We start from the raw sequence: 13,779 nt of genomic DNA on the forward strand, positions 1-13,779 counted from the left end.
CCGCTGGCTAGAATTGATGTAAAACTGTCCAGTGATGATCTCCAGGTAACTTATGAAGAATCTGTTTGTGATTATGTACTGAGGTGAGCCCAGAATAAAATGATCTGTGCATGGTGTACCAAATGAATGGTCACCCTTGGGCCACGAGTCACCTCTTATTTCACCATCATTGGTTTTGAAAATAGTTTCCTAAATCCCTTTATTCAAATAACCTTTTTAGTCTTCTTAAATAATCTCAACTCCACATTTTTCTTCATCCTTATAGCATTTTTTTAGGTTCCAAAACCTCATTTTTCAATAAAATAAATTGCCATTTTCTATTCAGCAAGTCTTTTCCACATCTTTCTCGTTTTTAAAGCATTTTAAAATAAGCATGAACTTAATCCTATAATTCCAAATAATGGAGTTATTGGAATTGGTTCATACAAAGTAAATTGGGCTTTGGTGGGGGCCAACATCATTGAAGTTTTCCCTAAAAATAAATTTGAATGAAGTGTCATGTGTGCCATTGGATTCCTTATCCTGTTTAGTGATGTATGTGACTTATTTTATGATCATTGTTGTGCACTAACCCCATTTCTTGATAGTGCATTGTGGCTCGTTACCCAGGTACGTACCCACTCCCATTCTGGTATTTCTCTATGCATGTTCTAATTCCCATATGAGCATAATCGATTTGAGTATCCATTGATTTTCTTATTGATTGTCACGTTAGTTTCATTTTATTAGTAGAGACCCGACTTTAGGGATTTAGAAGGGTGTTACGGTCTTTACCATACCTTCCTGATAAGTAACCTGACCTCCAAACCCGATCCGGTTTTTCACATTCCACATTTTCCTAAATAAGAAGTCACACTTAGGGTTTTCTTTCTTATTTTGTTTACTATTTGAAAAATAAAACGAAAATAAGTGGTGATTCCAAGTCATTTTTTTAATAAATAAAATCATTTTCAAAATAAAAATCGAGTTCGTCATCGAGTAGAAGCGCATAAGTCAAAATGCGGGGTCCACACAAAGATAAAACATTTTATATTTTCCAAAGTGGAAAAACAAACATTTATGTTTAAGTTTTAAAGAAGAAATATAAACAAGCGTCAGCATTTATATAGTCAAGAAAATAAACAAGCCGGTAATTTCATGGAGAGCAACCCGAGAGCTCATGGAAAACAATTGTCTCAATTCCTTATTATTTTTTATTATTAGGTGCAAAATTCTTTGGCAAAAACCTTGTAGTTGCCTTATATGCCACCTTGCTAAAAGGTACATAATTAAGTTGAAAAATAAAGTCTTGGTCAGAGTAAAAAAGCATGTGGGGTACCTTGTCTCAAATAAAAAACAAGGAAATAACGTGTGGGACCTTCAATGGAGGCAAACTAGTCTATAATTATTCTTTCGTTCATGCATTTATTATCTCTCTCAATGTTTTTAGAATTGGATTAGAGTTCAATAATCCGAATTGAATTTTTAGTAGTGATGTGCCTTGTGGTTAATTTAACCTCACAATGAGGTGTTTCACATATTTTAGGGAATAACCATCCATAGATGGTCTAAGGAGGCTTGGGATATATATGCTAATTAAGCCAATGGTCATGGCGAACTCTAGCTTTAACTTAGGTAAACCTATAGTGACTGCAAAAATATTGCAAACAATCTCAAAATCTTTTCCAACCAAAAATGAAAATATCGATAGTAATTGAATTTTACTGAAATATCATATGAAAATTCTGGATTTATTTATTTATGGAATGGAAATTAATGATTAAAACTCAAAGAAATTCCTTGGATGAAATGGATGCATTGAAGATTGAAAATAAATTTTAAATTTGATGACAATGTCATGGAACAAAGGCAACTAGCTTAAACATTAATCTGAAAATAAAACTCAAAAAGTAGTGAGATATGCTTAATTAGGATGGCAATTGGGTATGTTTGGGATGTGTCACCCTCATCATAATTCCATCCTAATTATATATATTATAACAAGAAAACAAGAAGGCTTTCTGTTTTCCTAATAAATCCAAAAGGATAACTACAATTTTATTTAGAGCATACAAATTAGAAGCAAAACCTTGGAACTATGAATCAATGTTCCAGAAAAGTACAGTTAAGAGCATATATTTTGCAGGTAACACCATACTACTACATTTAATAAATTTAAACCAAACAACACAAAGGTTTTCTTAGCTGCATTAATCGAACATTTTGTCTATATTTTTCTCCAAAAAATCCTACTTACCGTAATCATAGCACATATTGTGGGAATTTCTGACTGAATAACCATTCCAAGTTGAGATGCCCCATAAATTGTAAGATAGTAAATCTGAAAAATACCATTCAGAAATCACTGATAATGGGTATAAATTCTGCAGCTTCAGATATATTATGTCTAAATAAGAAGACAAAAAGGAATCCAATTATTAAAATAGATAAACGTTTCAAACTGAAAAATGAAAATTTAGTAAGCATGAATCACTCTCTGAAGTTATAGCTAAGAAAAGTCGATGTGTGATAATGGGGAAGGTGATAAAAATAGTGTGTGAAGCCAACTTATAGCTGGTCTTGTTCTTGCTTTTAGCTGCTCTTATAGTAAAAATAGTGTGTGATCGCCCCTAGATGCCTAGAGTATTGGCTGAAGGAGGAGAGAAAAGGAAGGACATCAACTTTCATAAACGTTAATCTTCTCCCAGATGTGTCATTCTTGATTACTCTATTAGAGGTATTTTAGCAGTCCATAGTGTGTAAAATGGTCAATTCCTTTGTTCAGACATTTAACCCAAATAGTGAATTTCAAGTGTAGGGGTTTCAAATTCTCAAATCCTAAAAATCCAGAACAATGTTGCTGAGCACATTTAATATTTTTGTTAAATAGCAAAAAGAAAAAAAGAAAAGAAAATTAAAAAAAAAAAAAAATAGAAATCCTCCCAAAGAATTAATTTCAGTTGCTTCAATAACTTTGGCATACGGAATTGAGGAGAGAAACAGAGGTGACTTACCATTAATTATTTTGGCGTACGGAGCCATTCCTGGTGGCACTTCGGGAATTTTCCATATTGTTACCACTTGTATTTGGGGCATATATAAGACGGATCGCACACTTTTTCACCTCATGCGATGCCCCTGATAGACTAAAAGAAGCCTTGATGTGCTTGAACACACTGGCATAGGTAGAGTTTGATTTCACAAATTGACTGCGAGGTTGATACATCATACACACGTGATCCGTCTCAACAATTCGGTCTCCACTGTGTGTCCAAGTGATGGAATGACTGAAATAAGGCCCTTCCCTGCATTCAAAATTACAGCGAATCTCACCAGGCCGCTGAATAGTTTCGCCCTCCTCAAGTGCAAACACAGCACATAGAGCAACCCCCGAGAAGTTATTGTCAAGCCAATGTGGAGGCAGGGTTGCTGAAACTGAAGCTCCCATATTCTCATGCCAGCGCCACTTTGGAATCCTACTTCCAGGAATCACAATACTGTATCCTATTTCTGGAAAAAGTTTCTGCACCATGCAGTTTATAATGTTAATATAATAATACCATTGAGAGAGAGAGAGAGAAAGAAAGAGAGAGAGAGAGAGAGAGAGAGAGAGACCTGATGAAGTGTCTCTAATGCCATTGCCACATGATCCTGATATAGTCCGGAGCAATTCCATAGCATGAATTCCACAGGACGAAGCCAAGTGGAAACCAACCAGTTTTGTGGGCTTATTATCCGAGATGGAGTCAGTAAAGACACCAGGGATGTGCAATCACAGGCATCTAATAATTTTATTCTTGGTGGAAGCTTCGGAATTTTTTGAAGTTGCTCACACTGCCTCACCAAAAGAACTTTCAGATTAGAAAGTCTACTGATGTCTGCAGGTATGCTAACCATATAGTTTCTGCTGAGGTTTAATACTTCCAGAAGCTCCAAGTGGCAAAGCTTGTTATCGATTGTTCCTTCCATTAAATTGCAGTCACTTAGATCTAAATTTTCCATGAAGCGTAGACCTGACAAAGAAGGCAACTGCAAACCAATATCATCTGAATTTTCTCTAAGCAGTAACCTGAATGTAAGGGATGAGATCCAGAAGTTAGATGTTGATCCTTTGCATCCACTAAATGATAACTCTCTAAGGTTTGTCAAATGAACAAGTGTGATAGGTGGTTTTGTTATGGCAGTTCCATCAGCTTGAAGCCTCCTTAAGCATTGCAACATTCCCAGGTCCTCTGGCAATCTGTTGAGTTTTGAACAACCAGAAACAATGAGGGTTTCAAGAGATTTCAAATCACAAATGCTATTTGGAAGACTCCTGAGGTCTTTGCATTTTCTCAGATTCAGTAACACAAGACCTTTGAGATGAAGAATTGAACGGGGCAGCTCTCTTATAGATGTTCCATCTAAAAGAAGCTCTTCTAAATGTTCCATAACTTCCGTGATCTCTGGAAGTCTCTCTAGTTTTGAACAGCCAGAAAGGATGAGAGTTTTGAGGGATTTCAAATCACAAATTCTGCCAGGAAGGATCTTAAGGTTTTTGCAGCTTTTCATATTTAATAAAACAAGCCCTCGGAGATACCCAACCGATGAGGGAAGTTCAATGATAGCAGTGCCTTCCAAATAAAGCTCCAATAAAGACTCCATATTGGCTTCGATGTCTGGAAACTTCTCAAGTCTTGAGCACCCTGAGAGGTTAAGAACTTCAAGTTTTTCCAATCCAATGATTCTGGGAAAATAGTGAAGCATCCTGCAGTTTCCCAAATTCAAGATCTTAAGATTTTTCAGCCTAGGAATTGATGGGTGCACCTCATGCAAGCTTGTACAACCATCCAGATTTAGCGTCTCCAGAGATGGTGCACCAGACACGTCCGGACATTCAACCAGGTATGGAGAGTGACTGAGATCCATGACCTTTAAATTTCTAAGATACTGTAACATAAAAATAAAATAAAAATTGTTGAATAAATTTTCTTGGAAGAACTTCAAAATTTATTGAGAATAAGTAGTGATCAGACCTTGTTCCCTTTCCAAAGGTGTTTTAAGCTGCTATGCTTCAAACTGAGTTCAACCAGTTTCTCACCATTAAAATTTGATGGCAACGATTCCAGACTCCATCCATCCCAATGAAGATATCGTAATTCATAGGAAGGAAATTTGAATTCTTCGGGAAGGTGCACCGTGTCAGAATCATATGATGAAAGTCCATCCCAATAGACCCTGAGGAGTCGAAGTTTTTTCATATTTTTAAAAGCTTCAGTCGTAATCTGTATTTCTTTTGATGCCGACACATCAAAGGATATTCCTTCGATTGCCTCTGTCCCCTAAAACCAACAACAGGGGATAAGTGAAGCACAAAATGCTTAAAATCATATACATAAGCAACTTCTTAAGTGAAATCAAATGCCTTAAAAGTTTAAATAAGTTCAGGCACTTGGCTCTTACCGTTTTTTGTGTCAACACAGCATGGACATCTTCTGGATTCCACAATCTACTCCATTTGCCAGGTTGTCCAGGTGATTCTCCCCGAATGATTTCCCAACCCATTTTTTGCATCAAACCATGCATTTCTATCTTGTTGTCTAAAATACTAATGAAACAACAATCTTTGAGAACTTTCATTCCAATTGCAGAGAAGTTGCAACTATCAAGTATTCTTCCAACAGAATCTGAGTCCTTCCCTCTGAAGAAGCATGCAATATCAAGGAATAGATCCTTTTCTCTGTGATGCAGTCTATCGTAACTTAATCTAAACACTTCTTGGACTTCCCTGTCCCCTACTGTTTGTAGCTTAAGCAGTGTATTTTCCCATTCAAGCTCCGTCTTACCATACAGGAGAGATCCCACAACTTTAACAGCAAGCGGAAGTCCATCACAGTAATTTAATGCATGTCCGGAGAGCTCCCAAAACCTATCGTCAGGAAGGTCTGCCTTGAACGCATACAAACTAAACAGTTTAAAAGCTTCCTCAGATTTTAATTTCTGAACCTCATACAATTGATCAACTCCATGCGCATCTAATATATGTTTATCTCTGGTTGTTATAACAATTCTACTACCTGAACCAAACCATTGATGGTTTCCAGCCAAGGATTCTAAGTGAGCCCAATCACAAACATCATCGAGAATGATAAGAACCTTTCTAGAGCAGAGCGTCTTCTTTATCAAGCTAATGCCTTCATCAATGTTGCTTATGCGGCGTACAAATTTTCTCCCTAGGATATCTGCTAGAAGTTGTCTTAGTAATTCAAGCGATCCATGGCGTTTCTCTACCCGTTCAACATCAAAAAGAAAGCTAGCAGCTTCAAATTGATGAGCAATTTGGTTGTATATTCCTTTGGCGAGGGTAGTCTTGCCTATTCCAGCAATTCCATGTATTCCTATCATTCGAACATCACTTGACTCCATACATAATAGTGACGACATTTCTTCCAAACGGGAATTGATTCCTACCAGGTTGTCATCAATATGTAAGAGTTCAGGACGACTGATCAGCATTTTCGAAATGTGTCCAACAATTACTTGAATAATCCGAGATTCATACCTGCCAAATAAAAAGCACAATATACGAACCACAAATTAATTATAAGAAAGGCAGGGAAAAAATAAATTGATGATGTTAAATTTCAATATTTGTCATGCTATCAATTGATTTATGCTAATGCCTAATTCTGATCAATATTACTATCATGGAGACAAAACTCAAAACGCATATGACTAACTGGAATGGGCAGAGCACATATCTATCCAAAAGAATTGATGTTTTATATATATATATATATTTCCCTTTGAGGCTCTCTTTATGAAATAAATAAATAACAATATATTGGACTCTATATTTATTCCTTGATCATATTTTCAACTTTTTTTTTTTAAATAAATGATGAGGAGCTTTTGATAATGCAAGAAATTTTAAAATAATTTCTATCATATTTGATTTTTGTTTCTATTTTTCATTGCCTTTAATTTTCTTGACAATTTCTATTTGAATAGTGGATCGTGTCCTTGAAGATAAGGATCATTTCAACGCACGAATGCTAAATGAGAGTTTGTTTAATGATGTGATTTAAAAACACTTTTCTTTTTTTGATAATAAAAAACTATTTTCAAAATTTATGGTTGGCTTAGTAGTCATTCTCTAGATATAGTTTTCAAAAATAAGTTGAAATAAATAATAATTTTCAAGAACCAATTGTAGAAGTTATTTTCACATGTTTATAAAAACAAAAAAAAAACATGGAGAAATAATTTTATTAAACCAATAAAAGGCACATGAGTATGATGCGATCTCTTTCTTCTTTGATTCTTTCTTCACCAATAAATATCAAAATTCTTTAAATATGATTTCTTTCTTAATTATATGTGCTTTTTTGAATTTTCTTTAACTTCTTAAATTTTTAATTAGATAAAAAAAATTTCAAATCAAATGATACTAATTAATACATTTAATTTACTAATTTTTAAAAATAATTTAAAACTCAAAAACTAATCCAATTAATATCAGAAAGTTAGTGAACTCAATCTAATTGACATTAGAAATTCACATCTTTAATTTTTAATTAGATAAAAAAAAATTTCAAATCAAATGATACTAATTAATACATTTAATTTACTAATTTTTAAAAATAATTTAAAACTCAAAAACTAATCCAATTAATGTCATAAAGTTAGTGAACTCAATCTAATTGACATTAGAAATTCACATGCTAAACTTCATTATGAATTACTTTGTTAGTTTCTCTTTAAAAAGATGTTGAGATCGAGATTTTACTAATATATATTAAAATACTATCATTTTGTGTATATATATATATATGAAAAGGATTTTAATACTAAAGTACTAAAAATGATTTGTATTTAAATTTATTTGTAATTATAAAACTATTAATAATGAATAAAATATGAATTCAATTTCATTAATATTATATATAAATTGAATTCACAAATTTTTTGACAAAATTTAAATATTAAATTTATTTTTAAAAATAATTTATCCAAATGAGTATTTTATTTTTTATTTGTTGAAAAGTGATTTTAAAAGCAAGTTATCAAGTACCATTGTTTTTTAAAAATACTAAAAAATATGGTATTTGTTCTTTAATTTAAAAATATATTTTAAAAATAAGTATAAAAATACAGTGCTAAACCGATCTTAAAATTTGAATATGTACAAGCATACAGGAGGTGAGCAATCAGGAATACAAAGAATTGACTAAGATTCCATTAAACAGTGTTTTTTCAAGAATCACTCAAAGTAAATTTTTAATTTTTTTAAACTGGTTAAATTTTTGTTCAAAAACATTTTTTTTTTAGAATGTTTTTCTATTTTTGAAATTAAAACCCTGTTTTTAAAAATTTATGGTCAGTTTGGTGGTCATTCTCTAGAAATAATCTTTAAAAATAAGATGAAATAAAAAACAATTTTGAATAACAAGTAATAGAAGTTATTTTTACATATTTATAAAAACAAAGAAAAGCATTGGGAAGTAATTTAAAAAAGAAAACAATAAAAAAATCAACAAAGTCCGATGGATGTCTTTCTTCTTTTATTCTCTCTCCACCGATCAATATCAAAATTTTTAAATATGATTCCTTTTTAATTACACTTTATTTATTTATTTATTTGAATTTACTTTAACTTTTAAAGTTTTTTAGATAAATTAATTCCAAATCAAATGGTACTTGATATATATGATTTATTAATTTTAAAACAAAAATTAAAACTCAAAAACCAATCCAATCAATGTTGGAAAGTTACAAAACTCAAAACCAATATAGAAAACAAATTTTGTTAATTTTTTTACCAAGCAAATGAACTCTAAATCAAGCAAAACTTCATATTTTTTTTTATTCATAAATAAGTTTAGTAATTTTTTAAAATAATTTTAAACTCAAATAATAACTAAATTAATATAAAAAATTTATAAACAAAAATTAGTTTAATATGACTTTATTATTTAATTAATCTGTAGAATCATTTTTTCTTTAATTTGTTAGCAAGTTTATCAATTTAAAAAAAAAAATTCAAAACACAACACAATTAGTAGTGGAAATTCACGATCTAAATTCTGTCCAAAATGACTCTTATATTTCTCATACATAACTTTATTTTTATGAGTTTTGTCGTTGGAAAATGGATTTTTAATAGAATTCAAAAATAGACGTAATTACTATAAAAAATAATAAACCAAAATTAATACATAATAAGTTATAACTTACTGTTTCTCCTAAGCGCATAACCATATTTTTCAATTTTTCTTGCTAGGTAAATAAAATCCAAATCAAGACTTAATATCTTAAACTCTTTAATGAATCTTCTCATTTTTAAGATAATTTGAAATTAAAAAAAAAAACTAAAGATAAATACTATGCCCTTAATTGAATGGTAAATGTATAGATGTAATAAATTTTTTACATATTTAAATATTAAAAATATTAAACTTTATTTATTTTTAATAAATTGAGACTTAATATCTTAAATTCTTTAATGAATCTTCTCATTTTTAAGATAATTTGAAAAAAAACTAAAGATAAAAACTAATCCAAAATACTACGTCCTTAATTGAATGGTAAATGTATAGATGTAATAAAATTTTTACATATTTACATATTAAAAATATTAAACTTTATTTATTTTTAGATTTTTTTTTTTGAATAAATTGAGACTTAATATCATAAATTCTTTAATGAATCTTCTCTTTTTTAAGATAATTTGAAATTAAAAAAAAAAAAAAACTAATCCAAAATACTATGTCCTTAATTGAATGGTAAATATATAGATGTGATAAAAAATTTTACATATTTAAATATGAAATTTTATTTATTTTTAAATTTTTTTGAATAAAATATTATTAATTTTAAATTATTATTTCTTTTAATAAAAAATCAATTAAGCTTTAGAAAGATGATCATATTTTTATAATATGTACTAAAATACTATCATTTTTGTATATATATAATTCATTATTTTAGTACTAAAACTACTTATTTTTTAATTTATTTATAATTAGAAAACTATTTTTAGTTTAATAAGACTTGGACTAAATTTCATTGATATCATAAAAATTGAATTCACAATTTTTTTGATAAAATTTAAATAGTAAAATTACTTTTAAAAATAATTTATCGAAATGGGTTTTTTTTTTATTTTTTTTATTTTTGAAAAGTAATTTTAAAGACGAGCTACCAAATCTTATTTCTTTTTAGAAAATATTAAAAAATCATTTTTTATTCTTTAATTTAAAAATAATTTTTAAAAGCAAGTAGAAAAAAGCATTGCTAATTCGACGCCCTAAATTTCTAATATGTAAACAAGCATATAGGAAGTGCTCTCAGTTAATTTTGGTTATGCTTACCCGATTTTATCAAACTCAGTTTCCAAACACTTAAAAATCAAACATAATTGTGACTTGAGTTGTCAATGAAAGCTCAATTCACAGAGTTGTAAATGAATAAAAAGCAACTCAAAACGGAAGAGATGGAGTAGTTATATAACATACCCATGCCGCACATGCCATCCAGACAGACCGCCGGCTTCGGTCAGTGCCGCCCTCCATCTCAGCACCCTCTCCTCAGTGACGTTTCCGTATCTTGCAAATGCTTCTCCAAAAGTTCCCGTTTGTTTCCGCACATCAGACGGATCCACATGGTAGAAAATTGGTAGAACTTTTTGGCCCTTTTCTCTGCTGCACTGCATGATCTTATCAAGCTCATCCAAGCACCATTTTGAATGAGCATAGTTTTCCGAAAAAACGACCACAGAAATCATTGATTCTTCAATAGCTTTTAAGAGTGAAGGTTGAATCTCTCCTCCTCTTTCAAGTCCTTCATCATCTCTAAAGGTGTGGATGCCCGTCCTCGACAAAGCATAATAAAGATGATCCGTAAAATTGAAGCGGGTATCTTCCCCTCTAAAGGTCAAAAAAACATCCCATCTCCATTGAAAAGAAGAGGTGCCTGAAGAAGCCATTCTTGGGCGCTATCTGGTTGTGAGTCCCAAATTCCAAGACACTAAGAAAATTTTGGGTCGTCATGGGAAGAGTCTCTCTCTCGACCTTTTTAACATAGGAGCTTCCCCTAATCTTGCAAGGAACTTTCATATTTTTTATTTTATCTTATTCTTTTTTAGTTTTTAATTTTGTTAATGCCTATATGCATTGTGTTTGGAACGAAGGGCGAGGCTTCATGGAAAGGCCGGTGCATTTTCTTTCTGTGAGAGGTGAATAGGCCAGGAAAGAAGGTGGACATCAAAGTCAAGACTCACTGCTATTGCCTGCCTCTTTTCTCACTTTTGGACTATGCTGCAGCTTTTTCATTCCTTAATCCCATACCATCAGTAATCAACATTTTATCAATTTTTCTTATTTTTTATTGTTTACATTTAGAAATATTAATTTTAACTTATAAATTAATTTATAACCACGGCAACAACAATAATAATAATTAACTTAAAAATAATAATTAGGAGTAAAGCATATTAAAGGTTTGTTGAGAATGATTTTGATAAAAATAATTTAAACTTGTAATAGTATTATTAATAACAATTTTATTATATATAAATTTTTATAGTCATTTAATGTTCACATATAAGTGAAAAAATGTTCTTGATAATTTGTGTATTAAAGGTTTGGGATACAATTTTAAAATTGGGAGAATTGTGTTTTGGGTCCAACTGGGCCCAAAAATTAACAAATGGTCCATATATGTTACAGAATTAATAGAAATGCTATGAGATATTGAGTGACTTATATACCCTTCAAATTTCCAAGTCAGATTGCTGTAAATTAAAAGGGAGAATTGTGTTAAATGTGAAATGCCATGTCACCTGACTGCAAAAAGGGTCACCACCCTCCTACCCCTTTATCTCTCTCCGTAAACACCATGATCAAAGAGGATGGCCACTGTGAATGTGCCCCAACCGATTTCTTCGACGGGCGAGGGTTGTGAGCAAGTCAGAAATCAGAAAAGCCTTGCATCTATTTTATCATCATCATCATTTCAAAATCCAAATGACGGTGGGTGTAAATTATTTTCTCTCACATTTTGATTTGATCATATCCATCTTGGGTCATAGGAATGAAGCATGAGGTAAGTAAATTGAAGAAACTTACAGTGAATATTTTCGAAAAGATCTCCTATTAAATGGCATTTCACCTATTTGAAAATTCTTCACTTTATAATCTGGTTGTTGGCTTTATAGTGTAGGCAATAAATGGGTATGGTGGAGACGGTGAGCTGTGGGGATTAGTTAGCGCACTTATGATGAATAGGAAAGTAAATTGGGTTTCATTTTCCCCCTTTTCAGTCAGCCATGACATTGGGATGTGGTTAACCCGGCCATATGCACTCTTTAAGTTGTAGGTAGGTCGAATTCCTGCAACTGTACAAGGCATTTACACCAACTGTACAAGGCATGTACACCAACTGTACAAGGGTGTACAAGGGTGTGTATCTTAAGGGATTTCGAGTGATTTTTAAGAACTTGCTCATTTACTTTTTCCAATCATGGGGGACATTCCTCACACTTATTGGTTGACAACATACTCATTGCATGCATTTTATTTGATATCTACCATGTTAATTCATTGTTTTATCTCCCCTACATTACTTATGCGTATGAACGGAAATGAGGGTTCATTTTTTCCTCCTTTTCCCTCATCCACGAGAATGGAAACATTGTTGCCCCACCCATATGCACTTGTTGGGTCGTCCATTCGGTGGATTGCATAACTGTACAAGCCATTTACACTAACTGTACAATCCAAATGTGCTAACTGTACAAGTGTGTACAATGCTACCTATATTGAAGGATTTCAACTTTTTTTGAAAACAATCGTTGCTCATTTCCTTCTTTTTTTTACTAGGGGGACATCCCTCACAGTCATTCCTCATTTCCCTTCGTACACATTCAAATGCCTTGTGGTAGCCCACTTATGTTGCATAGGAACCTAAATTGGGTTTCATTTTTCCCCTTTTCACTCAGCCATATCTTTGGAATGTGGTTAACCTGCCCATATGCACTCCTTTAGTCATGATTGGGGGAATTGTGTTTTGGACCCAGTTGGGCCCAAAAATTAACAAATGGTCCATGTATCTAACAAAATTAACAGGAAAGCTATGAGATATGTTGGGCCCAAAAATTAACAAATGGTCCATGTATCTAACAAAATTAACAGGAAGGCTATGAGATATTAACTGACCAATATGCCCTTCATTAGTTCCAAGTCAGCTGGATGTTGCCATGTCATGCTGACTGAAAAATCTCAAATAATGGCAAAAAGGGTCACCACTCTCTTGCCCCTTTCTCTCCCTCCGTAAACACCATGGTCAACTATGAATGTGCCCCAATCGTGCAGGCGAGGATTGTGAGCAACTCAGAAAAGCCTTCGCATGTATGTGATCATCATCATTCCCAAATCGAAATGAGGGTGGGTGTGATTAAATTTTCTGAGATTTTGATTTCATGTTGGTTCCTTTGATGATGTGGTGGATGTTTGTTTACAAGGTTTGAGGAAAGACGTCCGTTTTGATCTGGTGTTGGGGTGTTCTTAAAAAATTTTGAACTTAATAACAGCGTGTTTTAGGGTGCAGGGTGGGGTATAAATGAGGCTTTGATCATATCCATCTTGCCTCATACGAATGAAGCACAAGGTAAGTAAATGAAAGAAACTTCCAGTTAATCCGTCGGAAAAGATCTCCTCAAAATTGGCATTTCAGCTGTTTGAAAATTCCTCACTTTATAATCTAGTTGTTGGGTTTATATTCTAGAGAATGAATGGGTATGGTGCAGAAGGTGAGCTGTGG

The 13,779-nt window shown here is 32.2% G+C and overlaps 1 protein-coding gene across 1 annotated transcript; it reads right to left on the bottom strand.

Moving 5' to 3' along the window:
• Nucleotides 1-3,043: 3,043 nt before the first annotated feature.
• LOC117905701 (disease resistance protein RPV1-like) lies at nucleotides 3,044-10,994 on the bottom strand (the record flags this gene model as incomplete). The annotated part of the gene is made up of 5 exons (XM_034818587.1): nucleotides 10,476-10,994; nucleotides 5,422-6,520; nucleotides 4,995-5,300; nucleotides 3,595-4,908; nucleotides 3,044-3,502 (listed from the first exon to the last, which is right to left on the bottom strand). Coding segments are annotated over exons 1-5 (3,648 nt in total), but the record flags the coding sequence as incomplete, so codon positions are not given.
• Nucleotides 10,995-13,779: the final 2,785 nt, after the last annotated feature.

This window comes from Vitis riparia, chromosome 18, assembly GCF_004353265.1.
Source record: "Vitis riparia cultivar Riparia Gloire de Montpellier isolate 1030 chromosome 18, EGFV_Vit.rip_1.0, whole genome shotgun sequence".
NCBI lineage: Eukaryota > Viridiplantae > Streptophyta > Magnoliopsida > Vitales > Vitaceae > Vitis > Vitis riparia.